Source organism: Papaver somniferum, chromosome 4 (assembly GCF_003573695.1).
Source record: "Papaver somniferum cultivar HN1 chromosome 4, ASM357369v1, whole genome shotgun sequence".
NCBI classification, from domain to species: domain Eukaryota; kingdom Viridiplantae; phylum Streptophyta; class Magnoliopsida; order Ranunculales; family Papaveraceae; genus Papaver; species Papaver somniferum.
The window spans coordinates 15,996,109-16,022,933 of NC_039361.1; the positions used below are offsets into that span (position 1 = coordinate 15,996,109).

General features: G+C 36.6%; 4 protein-coding genes across 5 annotated transcripts; 1 reads left to right on the forward strand and 3 right to left on the reverse strand.

The window, feature by feature from the left end:
- Window positions 1-528: 528 nt before the first annotated feature.
- On the forward strand, window positions 529-2,416 carry LOC113274824 (transcription factor TCP19-like). The gene is made up of 2 exons (XM_026524224.1): window positions 529-743; window positions 857-2,416. Exon 2 carries the CDS (start codon window positions 872-874, stop codon window positions 2,225-2,227), a length of 1,356 nt encoding a protein of 451 aa, XP_026380009.1. The 5' UTR covers window positions 529-743; window positions 857-871; the 3' UTR covers window positions 2,228-2,416.
- A 4,596-nt stretch (window positions 2,417-7,012) lies between these two features.
- Window positions 7,013-9,493, reverse strand: LOC113274825 (pentatricopeptide repeat-containing protein At2g29760, chloroplastic-like). The gene has a single exon (XM_026524225.1). The coding sequence runs from the start codon at window positions 9,327-9,329 to the stop codon at window positions 7,191-7,193; it is 2,139 nt and encodes a 712-aa protein (XP_026380010.1). The 5' UTR covers window positions 9,330-9,493; the 3' UTR covers window positions 7,013-7,190.
- Window positions 9,494-9,719: 226 nt separating this feature from the next.
- On the reverse strand, window positions 9,720-12,231 carry LOC113274826 (peroxisome biogenesis protein 16-like). 2 transcript variants are annotated; one of them, XM_026524227.1, is made up of 8 exons: window positions 11,903-12,231; window positions 11,618-11,675; window positions 11,268-11,493; window positions 10,889-11,166; window positions 10,517-10,785; window positions 10,304-10,371; window positions 10,141-10,202; window positions 9,720-10,021 (listed from the first exon to the last, which is right to left on the reverse strand). In XM_026524227.1, exons 1-8 carry the CDS (start codon window positions 11,969-11,971, stop codon window positions 9,960-9,962), a joined length of 1,092 nt encoding a protein of 363 aa, XP_026380012.1. In that variant the 5' UTR covers window positions 11,972-12,231; the 3' UTR covers window positions 9,720-9,959. The 2 variants fall into 2 exon arrangements, with proteins under 2 accessions (XP_026380012.1, XP_026380013.1); XM_026524228.1 differs by having other exon boundaries at window positions 11,602-11,675; window positions 11,903-11,950.
- A 915-nt stretch (window positions 12,232-13,146) lies between these two features.
- On the reverse strand, window positions 13,147-17,149 carry LOC113274827 (hydroxymethylglutaryl-CoA synthase-like). The gene is made up of 12 exons (XM_026524229.1): window positions 16,868-17,149; window positions 16,097-16,203; window positions 15,787-15,919; window positions 15,353-15,496; window positions 15,080-15,238; window positions 14,883-14,956; window positions 14,659-14,734; window positions 14,407-14,462; window positions 14,207-14,294; window positions 13,972-14,112; window positions 13,707-13,856; window positions 13,147-13,534 (listed from the first exon to the last, which is right to left on the reverse strand). Exons 1-12 carry the CDS (start codon window positions 16,937-16,939, stop codon window positions 13,349-13,351), a joined length of 1,386 nt encoding a protein of 461 aa, XP_026380014.1. The 5' UTR covers window positions 16,940-17,149; the 3' UTR covers window positions 13,147-13,348.
- Window positions 17,150-26,825: the final 9,676 nt, after the last annotated feature.

Genomic DNA, 26,825 nt, shown 5'->3' on the forward strand with positions numbered 1-26,825 from the left:
CAGAACTAAATACTGTTACGGAAGGTTACCAAATTTCTCATACCTCGACTAATATTTTGAATAAAATATTACTGGATGCAAATATTAGGTAGTCATCATTGTGATCCAATTGACATGAATGTCTAGTAATTACAGAAAATTGTAATCAAAACCAGAAAAATGCAACAAAGTTGAAATTTATGCAAAAAAGAGTCATTAATACCATAAAGAAGGCTTTACTATCCCATCTAATCAGGATTTAGCCAAACCCAAAATGGTAACCCCCCATAAAAATAAGATTTAAAGAAAGTGGGTCCCACCTAAAACTCACCCGCCCATTAAAAGTAACCCCACCACAAGACCTAAAACTCTTTGTTTAATCAAACAAAAGAAAATCTCTTTGGAGGCCTCACCGATTTTCACCACACCCTTTGACTCAATATTTAACACATCTCCAGTGGGGTCCACCACGTCATCATCTTCAAGACTCGAGAGTCATTATTTAAAGGCATACCGTTGATCTCCTCCGGTGTTTATAAGTCTGGTGTTTAGCCGGTGTAGCAAAAACAAATCCTCTGATCCTCTTATTTTTGATGATGGGAAGAAGAATTCTGTAGGAGGACAAACAGAAAAAAGGGGTTTTCGTTTCTCTTCTAGGGTTTGTTCTGTACCTTCTCTGTTTTTTTTCGTTATTTTCAAAAGAAAGACGAAGTATTGATTCGTTACTCCAAAAATCTCACTGTTGCAGCAACAAAAATCAAAAAGTACGTTAAACCCTTTCTCTTTTAACTTCCAAAAATTCCAATTTTTATTTTCAATCTCTCTGTTTTTTCTCCTTCCTCCATTAAAGCAGACTCCTCTGTTTCTGGGTTTTTAGTTTTTTTAGGATTAAATGATGGATTCTGTTGAAAATCAACAAGGGTTTAATGAAGAAGAAGTACAGAGTTTCAATAGATTAGAACCAGAATCAGAACATCATCATCAACAACAACAAGAAGAAATTCTCGAAAACAATAATATCGTTGAAGGGGAGGAGGATAATAGAAACCCAGTTTATGATCATCATCATCAAATGAACGACAACCCATCACAAGAATCAACAGAACCAGTACAGTACTTGTGTTTGAAAGAAGAACCAACAGAAGATCCAGAGAATGAAGAAGAAACAGAACAACATCAACAAGGAGGTGTTTTGACGATTCAGACTCCGAGTCAAATGGCGATTCAAGTAAGAAAAACAGCACCCACTTCCACAGCACTCACAACAAAATCAAACACAACAACTGTAGCAAAAAGGGCATCAACAAAAGACAGACACACAAAAGTTGAAGGAAGAGGAAGAAGAATTCGTATGCCAGCAACATGTGCAGCAAGGATTTTCCAGTTAACTCGTGAGCTTGGTCATAAATCAGATGGTGAAACAATAAGATGGTTGCTAGAACATGCTGAACCATCTATTATTGAAGCTACAGGTACTGGTACCATCCCAGCTATTGCTATGTCAATTGGTGGTACACTCAAAATCCCCACAACTTCACCTGCAGCACCAGATGGTGGTGATATTACAAAGAAGAAGAGGAAAAGACCTACAACTTCTGATTTCTTTGAACCAGTTTCTTTAAACGGTGGGAATGTTTCAATTTCATCTGGGTTAGCTCCAATTGGTGGTGGTGGTGGGAGTAATTTTCCAATTCCTTCTTCATCTGGTGCTGGGATGGTTAATTCTCAACATGGGTTAGTTCCTATGTGGGCTGTGAGTACGGGTGGAAGAATTTTGCCATCAAATGCTGTTCCTGCTGGTACTTTTTGGATGATTCCACAAGGAACAACTATTACTCCTGGTGTTGTTGCTGGAAGTTCAAATATGCAACAAGGTGCTGCTCCTCAGTTATGGGCATTTCCTGCAGCTGCTGCAGCTGCTGCTAATGTTTCTGCTAGACCAATTTCTACTTTTGTTTCTGCAATGCAACCAAATTCAACTGGGTTTGCTTTTGTTGATGGGTCTCAGAGTCCAATATCCACTGATGCTTCTACAACCACTATGGCTCCTAGTTCAGCTTCAACCACAACAGATACTAGTACTGCTGCTGCTGCTGCCAATTCAGGTCCTCCTCCACAAATGCTTAGAGATTTTTCTTTGCAAATTTATGATAAACAAGAACTTCAATTCATGGGTGGTGGTGGTGGTAATAGTAGTCATTCTACACAGCAACAACAACAACAGCAGTCTGAGCAGAATACAAGTTAGAGAATGGGGGATCGATTCTCTTCTGCTCTGAAGAATATTTTATAAAGGGTTTGGTTTTTTTTTGTTCTTTTTGTCTGTGATTAAGTAAAGAATTAGGGTTTATCTTTTGGGGTTTTTGAATAGTTTTTTCTAACAGTCAGTTCTTCAGTGCGAAGTCTCCAAACCACCATTAATGAAAAAAACTCCACACAGAATTTTCAAATTTTTTGCTGTAGAGTTTTCATTTTTCCTCCTTGTTCTTGGTTGTTGTTTGTGTGAAACGCACGTGTGTGTGTTATGGGGATTTGTGGGTGTGATTTTTCACACGCTTGAAGTGGTCCAGTTCCATTGATAAGTGGGTCAACATGAATAAGAAAAAGCTTACTCGTGGGCCACGCCGAGTGTGGGTCCAACTTGTTGTCTGTCATGTGATAGCGATGAGGCGTTGAGGGACCCTAGGTCTTTGGCGTGGACCCTACATTTTACAGCCACGCAATTCATTCGTTTATCCTCATCCGTAGGAGTAGTTTCAGTGGGGTCCTCCTTAAATAAGGATACTTACTCGGTCGTTAGATTAATATATACCGGGGCCCGTTTTTTGTTTGAAGAGGAGGAGGATATTCTCTAGCTTTCCGACACGTGATTTGTCGTTGCTATTTTTATGGAATGCTTTAGGAAGTCGACACGTGGTGTTTGAAAGTCCAGTTGCCAAGTTTTGGAGCTAGGCACTCGTTTTACATTACTCATCTCCCATGGCTGCTGTGTGAGTGGTTGATATTAGCCGTTGAGCTGATAATCAACGCTTGACTAAATTAAGCAACCTCACATTTTTCTGGTTTTGATGTCATCTAGGTATATGTCCACAGTCTAGTTAGTGCTGGACCCACTAAAATTCGTAACCGGTTCTTTGTGGCCCCCCACGAGTGTAAGCAAGGTGTGAGAAATTTTTTGTTCCTAACCGGTTTGCTAGTATGGTTGGGAATTGTACAAAATACCAACCTTCGAATACAAGGAGATAGACTTTTTATTATGTATCAAATCATAGTTATTTCACTGGTCCATAAGAGTAATCACCAAACTAATAGAAAAAACCAACAAAAAGAAAACGGTTATAATAATTCTTTTGATGAACCCATTAAAAGACATAGACATGAAAGGGTGCTTGAAAAGAGAGATGAAAAAAATTATGCTTTTGTTGTTCCTGAAAATATTTTAGCTCCTAGATGTCGTAGAGAATTGAGAATTCAAATTTGTTTAAACTCGGAAAAAAGAAATGTTTTGGATAGAAAGAAAACATTTTACAATAAGAACAACATAAAGAACTGCGGTACTTTTTTGGAGGAGAGCAAGCATCTTGATAAAGATCCAAAGAATTTAGATAGAGATAGAAATAAATTAATGAAATGGAAATTTTTTCTTTGGCCAAATTATCGATTAGAGGATTTAGCTTGTATGAATCGCTATTGGTTTGATACCAGTAATGGAAGTCGTTTCAGTATGTCAAGGATATATATGTATCCACGATTTACCATCAATTAATGGTAAATCTCCTTCCTATCTATAACGTGCCAGATATGGCATGATATATGAAGGCAAACAAATGTACCCGCACATTTGTCTTATATTTCTTTATATTCTGGTTTCCCGTATAGGATACTGATTCAATGACCTAAGAATCTTCTTCGGCTCAATTTTTCCCTTTCTTTTTTTGGGGGGTTGAAGAACTCGACCAGCCTTTTGTATCTATATTCGAATGAAATTGCAAATTGGATTGATTCATTAAATTTGAAAGTAAAAGGTAGTATATGAAAAAATAAATTTTTTGTGTATACCAGAACCAGATTTTAAAAACCGATATTATTTTTACTGATCGATAAACTCCATTTTTTATATAAAATGAAAAAAGGAGAAGCGCTCTTTTTATGATAAAAAAATGCATTCATCTCAGTTATTTCGCAAGAAGAAAAAGAATAAAACAAGGGGTCCGTTTCCTTTGAATTTCAAGTATTAATTTTCACCAATAAAATGCGGAGACTCACTTTCCATTTTGAATTTCACAAAAAGGACTTTTTATCTCAGAGAGGTATAGGGAAAACTCTGGTAAAACGGCAACGGTTGCTGGCTTATTTGTAAAAAAAAATAGAATACGTTATAAAGAATTAATTGGTCGGTTGGATATTCGGGAGCCAAAGACTAGTTAAGTTAATTTGAAGCTTTAGTTTGAATTATTTGATTTATTAGATCTTGAATTTTTATGAACTTTGTTTCGTTTTCAGCAATTCATGGAATAATGAATCGGGGAAAAAATATGACTGTATCAGCTACAAGAAAAGACCTCATGATAGTCAATATGGGTCCTCACCACCCATCGATGCATGGCGTTCTTCGACTCATCATTACTCTAGATGGTGAAGACGTTATTGACTGTGAACCTATATTGGGTTATTTACACAGAGGGATGGAAAAAATAGCGGAAAACCGAACAATTATACAATATATGCCTTATGTAACGCGTTGGGATTATTTAGCTACTATGTTTACCGAGGCAATAACGGTAAATGGACCAGAACAGTTAGGAAATATTCAAGTTCCTAAAAGAGCCCGTTATATCAGAGTAATTATGTTGGAACTGAGTCGTATAGCCTCTCATTTATTAAGGCTTGGCCCTTTTATGGCGAATATAGGTGCGCAGACTCCTTTCTTCTATATTTTCAGAGAGAGAGAATTGATATATGATCTATTTGAAGCTGCCACAGGTATGCGAATGATGCATAATTATTTTCGTATCGGAGGAGTAGCTGCTGATCTACCTCATGGCTGGATAGATAAATGTTTAGATTTCTGCGATTATTTTTTAACCGGGGTTGCTGAATATCAAAAGCTTATTACGCGAAATCCTATTTTTTTAGAACGCGTTGAGGGGGTAGGCGTTGTTGGTGGAGAGGAGGCAATAAATTGGGGTTTATCAGGGCCAATGCTACGAGCTTCCGGAATACAATGGGATCTTCGGAAAGTCGATCATTATGAGTGTTACGACGAGTTTGACTGGGAAGTACAATGGCAAAAAGAAGGGGATTCATTAGCCCGTTACTTAGTCCGAATCGGTGAAATGACAGAATCCATAAAAATAATTCAACAAGCTTTGGAAGGAATTCCGGGAGGGCCGTATGAAAATTTAGAAGCCCGACGCTTTGATAAAGCATGGGATTCTGACTGGAATGATTTTGACTATTGATTTATTAGTAAAAAAACATCTCCCACTTTTGAATTGTCAAAACAAGAACTTTATGTGAGAGTAGAAGCCCCAAAGGGGGAATTGGGAATTTTTCTGATAGGGGATCATGTGCCGTGTGGTTTCCAAGTTTGATGTTTGCACGGTGTAACTCTAGTTAGTAATTCTCCGAATGATTCACGAGTGTATCCGAAATGTCCGAACTATTTGAATTCCGAACTATTTGAATTCCGAACCTGGTTCACGGATTATATGGACGTCACGAATGATTCGCGAACGTATGCGAATTTATCGAATCCGAATGATATTTCCGAACTAGAACTCTCAAAGATAACTCTCCAAGCAGAATTATGTTGATTGATTTTTTTTTGATTTTATATATACTTTATATTTAAATATAATTATTTGGTAGTTATTTAAAAATCTATAAACTCATTTAAAAGTCAATAAACTCGTTTTAAATACATTTATGCGATTAAATTTTTTACTTCTTCTTAAATAATCACGCTAAAATATTTTTTTCCATCTTATAAATCACATACACATAAAATTAGTCTCATAATAAGGTCATAATACTTATCAATTTATCATTTATGTAAGACGAATTTTAAGTGCCGAACTCACATTTATAAAACGAATATGCACGTACGTATGCCGTTCCAAACTACTGTCCGAACAACAAACCGTTGACCGGATTTTTGACCGAATCCGTATAATTTCCGTACGTATGCCGTCCCGAACTACTACCCGTATCCTGAATTGCTAACCATGACTATGTGAAGTTCTGGCACACCGACGATTCAGAATATACCTTCGGACTTCAGAGTTGTGGACCTTGCGGTGGTGGTCAATGGGTCCCATCGCCACCATCACCTTCACCACTAGTCGTCGTTAGTCGTTACCCACCACCCAAATCCAATCTAATGAAAGTGGGACCAGTAATATTTTCAGAGGGATACACCATTTTATATCGACCATTGGTGATCATATTTGGTGACTTAAACCAAGTCCATTGATGGCCACTATATATTTTTTCTTGAATTTTCTATTCATAAAAATGCTGAACCTGCCATCATGTTAGACGTAAGCTTCAAATGTTTATGTATTTGGTCCCATATCAAATATGGGGCCTGTACCTTTTTTTAGTTTGGCTCGGCATAAGTAGTTGCTTCAGCTGCATTATCAGTTTCATCCAGCTGAATACTGTATTTGGTCTACTTCGAGTCGATGCCAAAGAAGAGTACATGAAATGCCTTTCTGTGATAACAAACTACTCGACTTGACGATGCTTAAGCGAAATGACGTACATTTACCGAAAGTCTGCTCCAGATGACCTGCGAGTCCGGAAATGTTTGCTGTATTGGAGATCACTTGAAGTATGGTGAAAATTTCCCGATATTTGTACCCTTTGCGAAGTCGCTTGAAGCAGTATTACCGACCATTATAGGGCTTAAAGTTGCTGCAACTTCGCTAGCAACATGTTTAGAATTATACTATATAGTTCGTTTAGAGGCTATGCTGCACATTGGCTTAATTTCATGTATTCTCTAGAACCCACAGATTTGGGATATGAAACTCTTTTATTTATAATTTTTAAATGAATTAATTCCTCTACAGAAAATTACATTCATGATGCATGAAGGATTCGGTTTGATACAAGAAGGAAACTGAAAGAATAAGGTGAACTTCATGAAGCAACCGAAATCAAGAACCATGAATCACAAGGCAAAAAAAGTAAATACAGCATCAACATTACCAGAAGTCTTTACAAGAACACAACCCATCCTTGAAATGATGAAACCGGTTTCTATCCCGCAAGACTATCTCCCTATTGTACACTTTGGATACCAGCTTTGCAGCAGAGTGACAGTCATTGCAAACACGAAGATTCTTCACTACTCGAATGCGAGTACCAGGGCTAGTACTTATGAGTCCAAAAGAGATTGCTAACTTCTCACTGTGCATACTAAGGGCATTCTCCTTTTCCTCTTCGTCCATTTCAAACAGCACTTCAGAATTGTCAGGTACATAACCTGCTATCTTTAACTTAGATATCATATCCTCCAACATCTTATAGATCTCTGATGATCTGGGATGCGACCTGTCACCTTTGAAGAATTCATGAACAACTCCATCTACTTCAATCAAACTGCAACCTGGAGGTTTCTTAATTTTCCTCTCGGCCATGAGCTTCCTTGTTTGTTTAGCTTTCCCCCACTTTCCTAGTGAGCTATATATATTAGCCAACAGAACATAGGTTCCTGCATCGTCTGGATCAAGTTCTAAGAGTTTCTGAGCCGCTCTCTCTGCAACACTGAGGTTACCATGAATCCTGCAAGCACCAAGAAGACCTCTCAGCACAAATTCATCTGGTTTCATGGGCATTTCTTCTATTAACTTCTCAGCCTCAGCAATTTTACCTGCCCGGCCTAACATATCTACCATACAACCATAATGTTCTATACTAGGCTGAATTCCGTAGACCTTTAGCATAGAATCAAAATGCGAGTATCCTTCATCAACAAGACCTGCGTGACTACAAGCAGCCAAGACACCTACAAAGGTAATAGCATCTGGTTTTACGCCACTTTCTTGCATTTCATGGAAGAACTCTAAAGCCTTCTCTCCTTGTCCACTCATTGCGAGACCAACAATCATAGATGTCCATGTCATAACATCTTTTACAGGAATCCCATGAAAAACTTCCAACGCCCCGTCGATGCTTCCACATTTTGTATACATATCGACAAGTGCTGTCTCAAGGACTACATCAACTTCAATGTTTTGCTTCTTGATGTAAGCATGTAACCATATACCAAGTTCAAGGGCACCTATATGAGTACAAGCAAGTAGTAAGCTTACCATAGTCACCTTATCCGCTTTAATTCCCTTGATTTGCATTTCGTGAAAGAGTGATAAGGCTTCCTCATAGTCACTGTCTTCAACATGTCCATTGATCATTATATTCCAGTGAAACAAATTCTTTTCAGGTATCTGGTCGAACAATTCCCGAGCTAGAGAGAAACAACCACATTTGCAATAAACATCCATAAGAGCTGTTGTAAGAACCAAACTGAACCCAATTCCATTGTCATCTATATACTTGTGAACCCACTTCCCCATTTCCAAATTTCTCGCCCTGGCGCAAGCTGTTAAAACATTCAGCAACGTAACCTCGTTGGGATTAACCTGTTCCACTTCCATTCTCTGGAAAAGCTCAAGGGCTTTTACGGGTTGATCCGATTGCGTATAAGCATCAACCATTGTCGCCCATGAAACCACACTCTTCTCTGACATTTTATCAAATACTCTTTGAGCACAAACTAAACTCCCACACTTTGAGTACATATTCATCAATGTATTCTGAATGTAAGAGTCTGATGAGAACCCAAGTTTAATTGAATGACAATGTAATTGTTTACCCTCATTCAGATTCCCACAAGATTTAAACAAAGAGGGAAATGTATAATTATCTGGAAACAAACCATTTTCAATCATTTCTTGATAGAAAAAGATCGCATTTTGGTGCAAGTTTTTGTTAGTGTAACCTCGAATTATAGAGTTGCAGATGTAAGGAGTAGGATTCGGGATTTGGGTAAAGACGAGATGGGCATAATGAAGACTACCAGAGTCTTCAAGAGCACAAAAGGCGACAACTTTGCTGGTAAAAAAGACATGGGAAGTGAGTCCAGTTCTGATCATCTGGGCATGAATTTGTTTGAGTTCTGACATGCTTGAGCATTTTTCCAGTGCAACTAGACATGGGTGCGAGTGAATTGAGTTAGTTTTGTTGTTGGTGGCGGGGACGGTGGTGTTTTTCAAGAGGGACTTTTCAGAGATTAAAGATGGTGGTTGTTTAAGGTTTTGGAGGATAGATAGAGGAGCAGACATGGCTCCTCTGTTGGAGTAGTGCACGGGTAGTCGAATGAGTGGCCACTAAAAACACGGAGACCAAGGAGGATATGTTTCAAAATAAGGCCTTGTATTCTGAGTCGGCCAGAAGGCATGAAATTGGAGGCTACGTTGTGTTAGGCGCTGGGCGAGTCGAGGCGTTTAAGGCGTACCTAGGCGCCCAAGGAAAAATTAAAAAACCAAAAACCATACACATCTTGGCGCCGTGCGCCTAGAGCGCCTTTCACAACATAGATAGGAGGACATGTTTCTTAGAACTCCAAGAGACCAAGGAGGAACCAAGAAAAACTCAATAACCTGAGTCGGAAGAGGAATCTGATCATATTTTATAAACAGAAAGGCATTTCAATATCAATTCAACAGATAAGCTTTTCGGAAAAGTTGAGTATATTTCTTCCGAGTCAGATTCTCATTATTAGACTTGAAAGTGTTTAAAACATTTTCCCTAAGTTGACCATCATGACAACAAATTCAAATCAGGCTTTGATAAGGATTTTCTTTTTCAACTACTAAAAGTTTTACAGGAGAGATGGTGTAATCTCAAAATCTAACGGGTGAAAACACGCTAGATTATAATGTAATGCTAAGGTGCCGCGCGGGATGTCTTCATCATGATCCAGACATATAAGTATACCGAGTTTGAGCTCCAATAACAAGCTCAATGATTTTAGCTGCACCACGAATACAACAAGTTTTTATGAATATAAATTTCATAAACAAGAGACACAATAATCTAATATGAAATGAGAAACCTAGTATAAGAGACTTAAACTGCAAACACTAAAATCACCTGTAAGAAACCCGATTATTGGGATAGGGTCTGTGACTCTCTCAACTGTGTCAAGTCTTTTCCTGAAATATCATCAAATGCAAGATTTAAAAAAATTTGCAGGAAGCAGCATACATCCTTTTTCAATGAATTTATCTAATTCAACAGTAATTTAAATCATTACCGAGTATACCGGCTAAAAAATGGATCTCTCATGAGGTAAAATGCCAACAACATCTTTCGCCTTTTAACCTATGTCAAAACACATTGCAGGTAAACAGATTTTAAGCGATTGAGATAGGAATATATATATATATATATATATATATCATGAATTCATGATGACAACAGTTCAGAGGAAAGGCCTCCAACAAAGTAAGAAGCTAAAAATAGTCACCTCATCCTTTTCAGATGCTGAAAGAGAAGAACTTCCTCCATATCTACTGTGTCCAGAATGTCTAACATGAGAAAGTATGCTCATTCCAGTCAGATCCACAGAGAGAGCAAGAAACCAAGGTAACCATGACCGAACTCCATACTTCCTCATAAGCAAAACATAAATTAGTGGTCTACTCATATGCAACACCTCAGCAGTGAGAAACAAAACCCCAGGAACTCCCTTCTCAGACCAAATTTTTGAAAGTGTAGGTTTTTTGGGAACAGGTGCTGCAAGAACATACAAGCAACGTAAATTTACATGAATCACACAACTATCTTCACCAATATATATTAGCTAGCCAATAAAATTTCATAAGAAAGAATGTATTACGTGGAGTTTCCATGGCAGGATCACGGTGGTTCTGAAATCTATTTAACCACTTAGGTTCAGAAATCATTCTAGCGTCTTCTCCAAACTTGCTTAAGGCTGACAACGCCCTTCCTTCAAGACTTCGTGGATCACGCCCAAAACGATCTCGTCTTACAGAATTCCCCATTCTGGGTTCAGAGTTCGACGCCTCAGGTCTCTTATCAACATTAGCTATCTCCCCTCCATTTAGTACCATTTTATACCCACTATCCCGAAACAAAGCTAACCTAACTAAAAATCTGAATCACACCAAACACCCCATGCTTAGACAACAGAAAATTCACCTCTTACACAACAAACACAGTTCGACAAACAAAATTCCAATCAAAACGAAACTTACTTGGTACCCTCAGTGACAGCTAGGAAATTCCATTTCTTATCATCTCCATAGAAATGCTGAGCCATGACTTCCACCAATGTTTCCAAGTCCTTGAGAACTGATATCCCAAGTGACCAAGGAAACGATGATGATGACGACTCTTCCGTAGAGCCCATTCGCCGTTGCAATGGATCCGAATCGATAATATGTTCATTTATAGAAGTGATTATACCCAAAAAAGCAGTAACTGCATAAAAAATTATTCAACTTTCTCAATACAAAAAACACACACTTAGAATAAAACCTGTAATTATGCAGTTTCTAACCACCCAAACAAAAAAGAAGCAACTGTTACCAAAGTTTCACAAAACCTGCTTCTGGTCCTATCTCTGTCTCAGAGAAGCGTTCTGGTAGTAGCCATGTCAATCCCTGTAATACAATTCAAAATACACCCAAATCAACAAAATTTCCAATTAAACATAAACCCTTACAGATTTCTCCTTTATCCAATCAAATAACACTTAAAAATTACTCCTTTCCCCTAATTTGAAACTTCGTAAACCACAATTCAACATATTTACAACAAACAAAAAGCTAGAAAATTTTAATCAAAATAAGAGCAGAAATATCAGAGAATGAGACACAAGAGAAATTACATTGGCGAGGGACTCCATAGAATGAACATAATCTTTATTCCTTCGAACCCATTTCGTATAAAGCTCCATAACTTCAGAAATCAAAACACCACTCAAGAATGAAACCCTAAATATCTTAGCTACTACTCCTTCACTCTTAACACTGTATTCCCATAACAAAGAAGAATTCAGATGAATGAATTTCTTAAATTCAATTTTAACTCAATCAGATAAAACTTATCTAGTCTTTTGCTCCAGAATCCTGATTGAATTCTAACTCAGAGAGAGTATCAAACTCTAAACGATATATGAATCCATGTAGCAGTTAAAAAGAGTCAATTAAGGTCGTGTTCGGCAGCGTTGATATCTTAATCTAGGTTGGGTTATCCCTTAAATAACCACATACTGTGTTTGTGTGCGTGTTTATTCCATGTCAAGATAAAAATAGCGTATCCTATCTAAATTTTAGGAGGCTAAAAAATGGGGCCTTGTAATTTCATGTAAAACCTAAAACACCTTAATCCTCTTCTGAATTAGACAGTTATTTTTATAACTATTTTATTTATTTAAATTTTTCTTCTGCTCAAAACAATATGGTTAAATTTTTTATTTATTTATTAATTAACTAATTTAGCTTGCATACAAGTCTGTTGACAAACAACATACTACATTTACCCAATGTGGAAAACAAACACAATTTAAAATAACCATTACCATGATAGTCCTGGATAAATCAAGGAATACCCTAAACTGGACAACCTTTTTTATATCCAAGCTGCCAAACAGATCATAAGTCTTTTAACACAGTGGGACCCACATTAATAATTGGCCGTTGGTCAGATCTCTGATTTGATATGGTTTGACACGTGTACGTACTGCCTTTGAACTGCGGAATCATACAGAAACAGCAGAAAGGGGGTGGTTCAGTGACAAAAAGATGATCACCACTGAATGGGTCCCACCAGGGATCTGAAGTTCTGAACTACTAGTATTAAGCGGCAAGCCTCTACCACTACCAGGACTCTAATAGGTGAAGCCTTGAAGGTGCAGCTGAAGTCTAGCAAAAATTTCACACTGGAATCCGTTGTGCCGTGTTGCTTGGCGCATTGGTACCTTACAGTGGAAAATGTGCAGGGCCTGGAATTGACATTGGGTGCATTGGTGCAAGACGACCAAGATGTTATCCATGATATGACTATATAAAGGCTAATTCCTGCTCAGGCCTCCGAGAAAGGAAACTAATGTATCAGAGGGAGGGGGAGAGATGGAGTGGAACACTTGAATGGATATATTAAGAGGAGATGAATCCTATTACAATTGCTAATAGGCAAACCACAGGTTTGGAAATAATTTAACTTGTACAAATCATAAATAAGAATTATTCTAAAGCACTAACAACAACAATGAAAATACAAAAGCAATTCTTCGGCAGATCTTCTGCTGACATTTCCATCCTTCACTATTTTTCTAGTGACCATTTTGCACTGCAGCACTTGACTTCTTGGAGTAGAATCTGCGGTACATGGAGTCGACTTCGGTAAGATGGTATGTGCCTGAAGTTAACAGGCTTGTGTCCTTGCTCGTTACGAAGTCTTTCCCTCCGTACCTGTGCTCCATGAGTTGCATGGTTTCGACGAATTTTTCAGGAGTAACCTGAAAGAGAGTACTGAAGTTTTAAGAAAACTGGGCATGAATGATATAAACTCTAAGGGTTGAAATTAAATTTACTTATAGGGTTAAAAACAAGGCATCTTTGATTAGTTCTTATGCCCTCCAAGAAACTTAGATCCCGGATGATGAACAAAAAAAAAAAAAAAGTAATTACCTCATGTCTGGACTCCAACTTGTGCGCGACATCCATTACAGTTGCAATGTTTGATAAGCTGAATGGATGTGAACCTTCCCTCATTCGGAATGAGAACATTGTGGAACTTAAACCACTTCCATAAGAGAACATTATTACACGTTTACCACCCTGTACAGGAAATGAGCAATACATATTTTTAAAATCACCGAAAAATTTCGGATCGTATCACATTTCAGTAGCCAACTTAAGCATATGGGTAAACAGAAAAGTTAAAGATATTTACCAGTGAGCTATTTTTGTTGTGAAGAAGAGAAGCAAATGCCGCATAGAGTGATGCAGTGTACATATTACCGACTTGTTTGGGCAACAAAGTGGTAGGTCCAACCTTCTCAGCATAAAGATTCTTTGCAACAGTTTGGGATGTCTGTTAAATATGACCAATAAAATAATCAGATAAAATATTCTTGTCAAATCGACAACAAATCAAGACTAGGCTATGTTGTTGTGCTGTGTTTTACCTTCTCAAGATCCCGACTCGCGTAGCTTTCTTCACCGGATAGAGCTGCAAATGGTGCAAGCTTTTCTTTTGAAGCCTCGTCAACAGAGCTGGCCATCATAGAGCAACTTTTAGTTATTCTGGACTTCAACGTCACAATGTGGATAAATCTAGAACCAGAGGAATTAACATATTACTCCTTTAATACTGACAAACACAAACCTGGCGTTTCTTAAGAAATCCATGAAGTACAATCGAGCAAAACTTTTCTGCACGAGCTGCAATTTCAATTGAGAAAACATTTGTTATGATGCAGCTCCAAGTAATCAAGTTTCAATAGCTAGAGCAAATTGGGACAAAGATAGCAAGATTATACATGTGCTTTTCTAAAAAGCCAAATCTTAACTTTTCGAGATCATGAGAATGACAGACACAATTGACTTGATTTACACCTATCGAGGAATAAAATTATACCTTGTTGTAAGGTGAATGAAATACAAAGTAGTCTGCATCATCCATCGAGAATTGCTTACCCTGGCATTTCTCGTACCTGCAGAGACATATGAATAAGCAGTCAGCAAATGAAAAGACACTACCTCCGATTCAGGAAAAGTAAAAGTATCACTTTTCTGAAACGGAGGGTAGTTACCAATAACTAAGTATGATTGAGCAATTTGTCAAGTTATATAGCAACATACTTAGCACAAAAGCGTTTGTAGCAGGAATCGAGTGCCATAAGGTAACAAGTTTGTGAAAGTTTTCCGTCAACGACCTACACAAAAAGGAAATGTGAAATAGTTTATATTGGTGATGAATGTATGTATCTGGCAGTTCCAAACCTCAAGAATCTTGCTGAATCATTTATCGGGAGCACAAAGGAAAATGGAGGGCTTACCGGGTATTCACTGGCTAGGTTGGGCTTGTAAAAATCATAGACATGAGACATATGGGATCCTCTATATTTGCTTTCAAAGGCAATTGGTGCGTCTGGACCAATCAACATAGCAATAGCAGCTGCTCCTCCAGTGGGGCGGGCAGGTCCTTCTGCATAGACCTAAGCAAAGAGAGAGCGGCTTCCATTATGTGAGCTGAGTTACATTGTCTTGAAAAACAAGCTTTTCACATGATATGGATCTAACAGCTAGCTTTCGAAGAATAAAAGACTTACCGCACTATCAGTGCACACAACAAGACCATATCGTCCATCCCAGGAATTACTCTCCACCCAATTCACAACGTTGAACAAAGCTGCAGTTCCTCCGTAGCATGCATTTGTGGAGTCAACACCCTCAATGTCAGTGTTATCACATTCCTGATTGTTAACACGGCAGATATGTTATGCGAGAATGAAAAGCAAAGGACTAGCAGAGTAAAAGTAACATTGTTTTGCAACCAACAGATTTTCATTCAACAAGTTATAGCTTGAAAATACCAAACATAATAAAATACAGCGCAAGATAGAGAATATGGCTACAGATTCGCAAGAGGAGTCTTCACGTGTTACCATGTAAGGTCAATATCAAGCTAATGACCAAATTTTAAGTATGACAAGGAGATGATTGATAAAACGTATATGCAGTGAAAGGAATTGAGAGAGATTACCTCAAAGATTGTCATCAGGAAGGTCTTTATCGACTTGCTCTTGTCAATCACGGTTTCACTGCCGACTTCCAGGCGTCCAATTTGTTTAGGGTCAATTTTATACTTTTCGAGTAAAGAGCTAACGGCTGTCAAACTGCAAAAAATCAAAAAGGTTTCATCAATTCTGACATATCTAAAAAAACCAAAGAATTGCATGACAAGATCCCAATCATCATCCTAATAGAAATCTATTCTTCAGTTGTATCCTACTAAAGCTCATACCATGTATGCAACAGATTGTCATAAACATTTGGGATCAAACAGCACAAACCTCATTGAAATGACATCTTCCAATTCGGAACAAAACGCCATGCAATCTTGTCCCAACCCAATGGTGTATTTTCCTTTACTGGCACCGTCATGAGCCTCCAATGCTTCCTACAGGTGAAAACAAACAAAAGGTAAGCTAAAAATTGTAACGAATATCTACACCTCATCGCAAATAAACCAAAACTTAAGATCTAAACTGGATTCTCCATTCTTACGGATGTTAAAAGACTTATACATGTATCTTACAAAGCAAAACAGTTAAAGATTCGTATCTTATTCCCATGATACATAATCCACAGGGAATACAAAAAGGCTTAGAAAAAGCTTAACAAGTTCTGGTTACATTCATAATTCTACCAAATCTGAGATTCTGATTTTCAGATTCAAACACTCTGTTAACATCGAAATTATACCTCAGAAAAAAATTGCTCCAGAAAAATTTACTGATCTAATTTAAAAATTGACAATTACTAGACAATAATCTCAAAATTTTATTTTAAAAAAACAACACTTTCAAATTCTAAGATATATAGAATCCAGGATTAAGAATGTAAATTCTCATCTAAACACAGCTCAAAATATCAAATTAAGCTGAATAATTCAAGATTCAAGAACCAAACAATTTTTCAAACACAATTGTATCCGTAATGTCGAAACATAAACCCTCAGATTACAACCAATTAGAGATCAATCAAACTTTTTTTTTTGTTTTTTCAAATCAAACCACATAAAAAAAAATGAGATGAATTGTTTTTCTGGAATAATGATTCACCTGTTGAACACAAGTAGGAGGGAAATACATTTCCATAGCAAGAATTCCAACATCCTTCTGATTTGAACCCATCTTTAGACAATTTCTTTGAATTCCTTCAGAGAACCCTAGATCGATCGAGCTGTTTTGGAGAGAGAGGAAGGAAGGAAGAATGAAGAAGAAATGGTGAGAGATTTAGGCAACGAATAAATCGGTATTTATAGACGGAGGAAATTTCATGACCGGTCCGACCGGAACCAAAAACAAATATGCAGCCAACGCGACTCGTGAGTTTGTGAAATTCAAAGGCGGACTTTTGTGAGTGAGAAATTGAAAAGAAAGAGAGGTATTTGAGGAATTACTAGAGATTTAATTGACGGGAAATTAATTAATCTTCTGATTACGAGTTCAACTACCACGTTGTTTAAGACACTATTTACGGGAGGGAATTGAACTCTTTAAAAATAAATACCACAGTGAATCGAACTCTTAAAAAAAAAAAAAAAGGAACCTAGGCGCAGGCCCAAAAAATAAAAAAAATTTACCGCCAGGCCCACAATTAATTTCTGATACAGTCGCACCCATAATTATTTAAAAACATTTAAAACGTACTGAAAGACTCTATTACCCTTCATCGTTTTTGGGCATAATTTTTTTTCTTCTCCGCCGGTTTCTTTCCCTATTCCTCCATTAATCTGTGTAACGGAACCGGAAAGATTTTTTCTCCATCATTTAAAGAAGTAAATCATTTAAAATCGATGATTCAAAGAAGTAAATCATTTTTGACTAAACCCAAGAATACATTTCAACAAAAATGGATGAAACAGACGCAGAAGAAAAAATCAAGTAGAAGAAACAGAAAAAAAGTTATGCAGCTAAATTTTCCCTTATATTGTCTTATGCACTAAACAAAATGATGCAGAAGACATTGTCACTTATTGTTTTAATGCATAACATCTTATGCAGATCCAACATTGACAGCATGACCTGTTATGCATTGTTTAGGTTATCTGAATAAGTAGTTATGCGTATAAATTTTTTTTTACGCCTTCCCTGCGTCACTTATTGTTTAACTGCATAACATCTTATGCGGATCCAACATTGACAGCATGACCTGTTATGCATTGTTTAGGTTATCTGCATAAGTAGTTATGCATATAAAAAAAAATTTACGCCTTCCCTGCGTTACTTATTGTTTAACTGCATAACATCTTATGCGGATCCAACATTGACAGCATGACCTGTTATGCATTGTTTAGGTTATCTGCATAAGTAGTTATGCGTATAAATTTTTTTTACGCCTTCCCTGCGTCACTTATTGTTTAACTGCATAACATCTTATGCAGATCCAACATTGACAGCATGACCTGTTATGCATTGTTTAGGTTATCTGCATAAGTAGTTATGCATATAAAAGGGTTTTACGCCTTCCTTGCGTCACTTATTGTTTTAATGCATAACATCTTATGCAGATCCAACATTCACAGCATGACCTGTTATGCATTGTTTAGGTTATCTGCATAAGTAGTTATGCATATAAAAGGTTTTTTACGCCTTCAATGCGTCACTTATTGTTTAACTGCATAACATCTTATGCAGATCCAAAATTAATTGAATGACATGTTATGCATTGTTTAGGTTATCTGCATAAGTAGTTATGCGTATAAAAAAAAATTTACGCCTTCCCTGCGTCACTTATTGTTTAACTGCATAACATCTTATGCAGATCCAACATTGACAGCATGACAAGTTATGCATTGTTTAGGTTATCTGCATAAGTAGCTATGCATATAAAAAGGTTTTTACGCCTTCCCTGCGTCACTTATTGTTTTAATGCATAACATCTTATGCAGATCCAACATTGACAGCATGACCTGTTATGCATTGTTTAGGTTATCTGCATAAGTAGTTATGCATATAAAAGGTTTTTTACGCCTTCAATGCGTCACTTATTGTTTAACTGCATAACATCTTATGCAGATCCAAAATTAACCGAATGACCTGTTATGCATTGTTTAGGTTATCTGCATAAGTAGTTATGCATATTTAACTCGTATTTCTTCACTACGATACGTACCTCTACTACACCTCCAAAAAAACACTTTACCAACTTCACCAAGTAATTTATCCCAACCTTCAGTCCTAAGAACCTTGTTAACAGGCACAGAACCATCTTCAAGGAAATTCACCATAGCTTGTTCGGGTTCAGGTTCTATTACACGACTACTTGAAGCTCTACTACGACTTCTCGAAGAATTACAGCCAACTTCGACAAGTAAATCAGAGCTCTTCTGACCTTTACAGTGGCAACGAGATACAAAACATTGAAGAAGAATATCAGAATCAACTCGCACAAACTTGCTTCCATCATTAAAGGAAAATCTGACATGATGCGGTAATAAACGAGTCCAGTTCTGGCAAACGGCTGTCTTCAAAGACTCCAAATTTGTGTTGACATCAACAGGATGTGCTAAGAATTCACTGAAGTAGTGAATTACAGCTAGTTCACTACCAAACAGGCATTTTCACCCTGCAAAACACAAAAGAGAAAAACCAAACATATCTATCCTGCATATTCCTTCACAAAAATTCTTACTCAAAATTAAAAGATCAAATCAACAACAGCAAACAATCTACATTAACCATAATCAGATGAGAAATCAACAGGATATCAAAATTAATAACAGATAACAGATCAAAAATAAGAATGGAAAAACAAATCAAATAAAAAATCCAACAGAACAGAAGCAAAACCTAGTAAATTGGTATGTCAACATCGGAATAATAAATCGAAACAAAAAAAATTAATCGAAAAGATGTACATTGATGTTAACAAATTCAAAACCTAGAAAATAAACAAAAATTCAAAAACAAGCTTAAAAGATCTAAAAAACGATTCAAAAAACTAAATTAAGCTTCGGAAACCTAAAATAATAGATCCTAATCTTACAGAAACTAAAACATAGAATCGAATCAAGATTAAAAAAAAATCAGAATCAAAGATTGGAATAAAAACGAACGAACCTGAAGCTTTGCTGAGTAAATTGAATCTCTCTCGGTAATCAAGGACAAGTGAGGCTAAAGCTTGCTGAGTAAATTGAATCAATCTCTCGATAATCAATCTCTCGAAAATAAACAGGATATACTGAAACTGAAAGTGAGGCTAAACTGGGAAATAAAAAAGAAAATAAACAATTTTTGAAAACTCTGGGCCTGCAAATAATTTGTTGGCTGCTTTTGGGTGCGCCCGTAAGATTTTGTGAAGGTGGGTTTCATAGTAGGAAAATGTGTAAGAATGGGTCTCCCTTTAGTTTTTACAAAAAAAATGGGTTACTGCGAAAGGTTTTTATTAAAGCTTAAGACCTCAGATGGGTCTACTACCTACACCCAATATCGTTAAAATAATGAGTCTGGTACCATACCCAGAGTGAATCAAACTCTGCGGATGGTATTTTTGCTTTCGGAAACTCGGGTAAAACTCACCAGATAATGACCTTTAATTTTTAGGGTGTTTCCTATTTTACGTGAGTGGACAATTTTGAAAAAATCCCACCCTATTATTATCGATCCAGAATCATTCTTTCAGTTTAGCGGAGCAGATAGTCCATTTAGGAAAATCTTTATTTCTACTCTTCTTCTCGTTGTGCATTACCATGCCAAGTCGTAATATTAGGTGGCAGTGTACCCAATGTCTTATCCAGTGTTAGATTTCACAGTCACTTCGGAAAGATTTAGCAGTTCCTAGATGGAAGTTTTCTCGCACAAAAGTGTGTTTCCTGGCATAGTCATGTCGGTATTATGCAACTAAAATCTGTTGGCTGGCATCATTCGCTAGCTAGTTGCAAAATTTTGTTGCATCAGAATGAGTTCTTACAAGGGCATAGCTGGCTTGACAGGGTGTTGCATTTGCTTAAACTGCCTCCGCCCTCACCAGAGCCGGCTGCCGGTGTTCATGTAAACTCTAGAAATCAGTGTGATGTTTTTCTCCCGGAATCCAGTGCCTAATCCCAAAACATTAAATCCGAACATGTTTTCTCCAGATTCTACCAGGTCCCAGTATGTAACAAACCATATGAGCGCCGAGCGCGCAGCAATTTTGACTTGGGACTCGATAACAAGCGCAACCCCCAGTCGGCCAGTCCCAAACAAGTTGAGATGATGTCAGGGTGCCTGGCCACAAATACAGGTAACAACGTCTGAAATCCAAACAGTTTTTTGGGTCGCGTATGCTACATTTATGTGCACGTGCCCCACATGTGATGATACAGAGATGTGAAGCTTTCAACTTTAAATATCAGTACTCCTGCTTTTCAGCTGCTTTTGAAAATGAATTTTTCCTAGTGGACCATGTTACAACTCTCGACTTTAAATGATTTATCTAACTCTCACCGAGACAATCTATGTCTTATCGGTTTTCAAGTCCCACAGACGTCAATATTGGTTAAAAAATCAAAATCACCAATTTTTGGGTGAAAAGAGACATTTACATTTTGATCCTGTTTAAATGGACAAAAATATAAAAATAGTCAGGACGTAAACAATTTCATTCTACCAATTTTCAAATATTTTTTCTTATTTTTAATTTACATAAGGATGCATTCAGTTTCATCCTTCCTATTTTTTAAGGTTATGTCAGGATGAATCCAGTTTCATCCTTGCTCTTTTTTTGGTGTCCGTTTCACCCATAGTAATTTTTACTCGTCCATTTAAGCCATGTTTTAAAAATACTTGGACAAATTATCCATTTTCCGTATTTCAGAGCCAATTTGTAGTCGCCTGTTTTTCTCTTTGGTGGTTCCGTTCAATATAAACCGGCAAGAAAAAACAATCCCAAAACATTTAAAATCCCAAAATTACCTCTAAAAAGGGAGTGACGAAACTCTCGGGGGGGAGGAGTGTGTGTCCCAAACTGAGGTAATGCTATGGAATCCATAGAAAAATTTAAGTGAATGGTTGTTTTAGTGTTGTTGACGTGGACGGTTCATTAAGCTTTTCTATTTTCTTTTTGAATCTCATTTGAAGGGTAGCATTAGCAATTCTGCTGCTGGGATAATTTATCGATGAACATTTTCTTATTTGAAAAAGTAGAAATCAATTTCAGAAGTCTAAAATCAATTTTTAAAGTCATTTGATTTATGTTCCTCCAACTTATGCAAATTTTCTCAAAATTAAAGCTAAAATGAGATAAATGCTTTGATTTAGGATCAAAAAGTCTTCATCTTTTACATCAAACAGTGGGAATCAAATTGACAAGGTCTCTGTCGTCTCTCGTTGTGAAAAAATAACTGATTTTCAACCCAATTTAGTACGATCAATTAGTCGTCCAAAATGTAGTTCCACCTTCCACAATAAATACTTTAGCACAAACCCGTGTCGGAGTTTTGCATGTATACAATGAATGGACCACAAGAAGCTTAGTTGCGGCTTTTTATTTTTAGTTGTTTCACTTTTTGATACTGAACTCCATTCCATTGAAAAGTATAACATGGTTAAGAAATGATACTTTACGAGAGAAAAACTTTTCATGGTTGCTTGAGTGTTTTTGATCTAGTGGCAGTACAATCAACCATCAGGATTTTTTCGTACAAAATTTTCATTTATCAAATATTTTTGCAAGTGTTATCACAACCAACCATGCTCGGCACATTTTGCGGTGGCTTTCGCTTGTTATTATTTTCCGCTTGTCACAAGGAATAGGAACACAAACAATCTATCCAGGCACAGTGTAACTCAAAATCTGTCACTCGCATATAGTTAGACTTTAATGATGCTCGTGGTTATTGGTAACAACTAACAACCCTTCAACTTGTTCAACTCAGTCACAGTGATGCGTTAAATTTTCTCAGCAACAGAGAGATCTGCCGATATTGGAATTCACGATTTATCATTTAACAATCCAAAGATTCCAATCTAGTCAGGTTTCTCCAGATGTTTTTAGCTTTTTTTTATTAAAAAGAAAATTCAGATTCCCTTGATACGAATCAGGTTAGCATATTGGGAACATATATAATTTTTTTGGTTGTAAATCAAGACTGACATTTCGCATTCTCAAGTTTGAAAATGATTTCTTCATACTTGCACTTCACTTGTGGGATAGTATGATTTAATTAGGTATCGTACAAAATTGGGTTAAAACTTGCTTCAAGAATGCCATGAGCTTGGGATACAAATCCTTCTCGCTAAGCATTTGTTTTCATGTCTTCCGCAATGATATAACTGTCAATAATACACAAGAAATTAAAAAGATGACCAAATCGAGACAAAATCCAAGCAGCTAGTACCCGAAGAAACCTACTACCTCCGTCTCTAAAAGAAATAGACAGGTTTGTGTGTAAATTGAGGGAGTACAATGTGATGTAATGATTTTTAAGAGCGGGTCTTCCATGTTTGGTTTGTTCCAGCAAATTGGAGCGACCAATGCCAACCCAAAATTATTATAAGTACAGACAAATATTACAGTTTTCATACCTACAACTACAAGCCTGCAAGTTTGTTCATCCATCTTTTTGCAGTGTTTGGCTCAACGAATTAGCGTAAAAATGCAGGGATTTGGGCATTTGGCTGATGATCCAAGAGTATTCCTTTTCTCTTCGTTGGGCTATACTCACGATTCATGACCATAAGTTAGCCTTTGAGATAGTTAGTTAGGTATATGAATGGCTGAATGGGGTTTGTTAAAGTTTCATCAATGATAAGAAATTCAGCTTTGTTTCAAATAAAGCATATACAGATTCTTATTAAGCATTTTAATTCGCTATATTAGACCTACCAAATTACGTAACAATCCTATCCTACCTACTTATATATTTTTCTCCTTCTCTTTTCTTAGTAATGTTAACAGTTTCAAATGTTTGACCTCCGATGGCGTCATGGCATCAACGATCATAGTGAAGATGTCAGCATCTTTTGATCGAGATAGATATACGAAAAAGAAAACAGAATTATTAATTTTAATATTTATATTTATATCTATCGCAATTTCATTGTACAGAGAGTAAAGCCCACCCCAACTTTTTTGTATTAAGTGCAGTCTGTGTTGTAGCCCAGGCCAACTTCAAATGCCGGTTCTTCTGTCATACTTTCTGCTTGTTGAAAAGCGAATAGAATACAAGTGTGATTTGGATGTTAGTTAAGTTTTAATCTTGTTATGATTTACAGCGTCAGAAGTTGAAAATCTTTGACAATTAAGTGCTACAATGGAGTACACTACAGTGATTAAAAAAGAAACAAATAAGAAAACTCATTGAGACGTGATTATACAAAGACTTTTTTTTGGTATTTTTTTTTTCGGAAAAGAGGCTAACCTCATAACATATATATTGATTAAACCGATTTAGATAATCGGAAACCTTACAAAAATTGTTCAAGATCATAAAACAGTCATACATATTGTCGTATCTCCACCAATTTTTGCCTATCAAATCTATCCCTTCAGGTCTAAAAACAATTTCAGAAAACCTCCCCTCTCGCAAAGGAGAGTACCAAACAAACAGGGTCAATCTGATTTTGAAAACAAAACCAGAATGTGTCAAGGCACAAAGCGATGACTGGATCGAGTCCAACCCAATGTTCTTCAGATCATGTAGATCACATGTACTGGAATTTTTAAAGTTTAGATTGCCTAGTGTAATCAAGGTAACAAAGACCCAACTAGTAATAACAATATCCAAAACGTAACCAAAGTGTCTCAAATAGTAACCAAAGTGTCTCAAGTAGCGGTGGTAGTCTCAATCGGTCTTTATGTGTCTGTAACGGATAGTATCGGGCTGACAGTATCGGGCTGACTCAGCGTTGGAGAAATGGTAACAGTTGAAGCAGAATATGAACCTGTTGATAATCTTGATAGAGTTGTTGGTGTCTTTGTTTTCATTATTACGCCTAAAACAGGTAAAACTAAAACGAGAATGACTAACGAAATAACCATAAATACTAAATCTAACACGAGATAAACAAATCCTCTCAACACCAACAACAAAAAATATAGCAGATATGGAACTTTTTGTTGTATTTGAAGTCGATGCAGGATTTGTTACTAAGACTTTGATTTGCTCCAAGATTAGAAATGAAGCTGATGACAAGCTTTGATTGTTTCTCTGCCAATAAAACAAAGGATCTCAAGATTGTCGAGAATAAACTGACTGGAAACATTCTTCCACAGAGAACAATTAACTCGTCGGAGAAGACGACGGAATTTCTGCATCTGCCGGGAAAAGTCACCATCATTGTAACAGCAAAAGCCGAAAAGAGCACGACCCAATCTTGAATCCCCATTACAGAGAAGATTACAAAACCCAAGTTTGAGAGAAAAAGAACAAACAGAGAACACTTAACACTATTCATAGTAGTCGATTAAAACCCAATTTTAAGAGAAACTAGGTCAATAAAAGACCTTACCAGACAATTACAAACTACTAGAAAAAAAAAAGAAGGAACATGGAGAATTAAAGCCTAGAACAGGAGTGACCGGATTGCTGCGAGTCGCCGGAGAAAAATTGATGCAGCACCTTGGACGGAAGTCGTCAATGGGAGTGATTATAAGCACTGTTGTCCTCTTATCACTCATCAAACAACGATTTACCAATCCAAACTTTAAATATACAGCAGGAACAACCCGAGAACCCAAAATCAACAACTGAGATCCTAAAAATTAGCCAAAAAACTAGAAGGTATCAAGAATAGGTGAAAACAAGCTTGGAGTTGATGGTAGTCTGCTCACATAACGACGACTACTCTTTTAGGTTTTTAGTTTCTGTTTTGGAGAGAAAGTCCCAAGGGTATAGTTCAAACCGATTAAGACTCAAGGAGAAAAGCAAGATTTCTTTAGTACTTAGATCCAAGGAGAAAAGCAAAATTTCTTCTGCTCATTAGTACTGCACATTTCCGAGTTCAATTTTGTGTACAATCTCTGAGAATGATTAGATGACTATTCAATCTTATTCTTTAATTAAACTTTCGAAAATTAGGAAATGAGAGAACATTTCTTACTGTCCATCCAAAGAGAGAGTTGTAGGATGATGAATTAATCCATTGGATAATGAACGATTTGACCAATCGAGTGAGATGGAAAGTAAAATGAGACGTTGTTTAAAAAAAATATCTTTGATCAAAACCTTCGTTTAGATAAAATAAATGTGGAAATTAAATCTAAAACCTGAAGTCTTATAATTTGGTGTGGTTCTTGACTTATTATTTGATTGTGAATTTTCTTTCATTATTTTGTCCGTGTATGTGGAATCTGCCTATTTGCATGATAATATGTAGAGCAAGTTAAGAATAATGCAATACGGAGATTGCAGTGATACGAAAAGACGAAAAAGATACGAATTAGAAGAATAAAAGGTTTTGCAGGAAGAGAAAGTTGTAAAGAAAGAAGATCTTTTAATAAACCCTTGATTAATAACAATAAGATGATCTCTAAACAATAAATCAGCCTCTATAAATAGGTTTATAATAGCCGACTGAGAAAGAAAATCTACCTAAACTAGGAAAGCAAAGTCTTGCAAGACAAGAAACAAAAGAAACTAAAAGAAACAGAGAATTAGGTCATCAACTTGTCCTTGTAATATCTCTAGCTCATGCTCTTTTGGACTTAATCTATAGTGAGGTTGATTAGGAAGAGAGGTTACTGGTATAAAATTCATTTGATGATGTAAGGTATTAGGTAATTCATCAGGAAATAACTCACTAAAAGAAGATAATAAATCTTTTACCTTATTAGGAATCTCCACCATAGGTTTAGTAGCTTCATGAGAATTCAGAGTATGAGTTTATTGTAGAGAGCGAGAAATGGTAGCAACTAAAGCAATTGTTTTCAGTTATGAATGATCTCTTACTGAAGTAGAAGATTGAAAAAGTCATAATACCTTTGTAAAATCATCATGAACGAAAGTATATGTATTTTCATAGAAGTTATGAACAACACAAATATCATACTTTCATGGTCTTCCCAAAAGTATATTTGCATCATTCATATTAATTA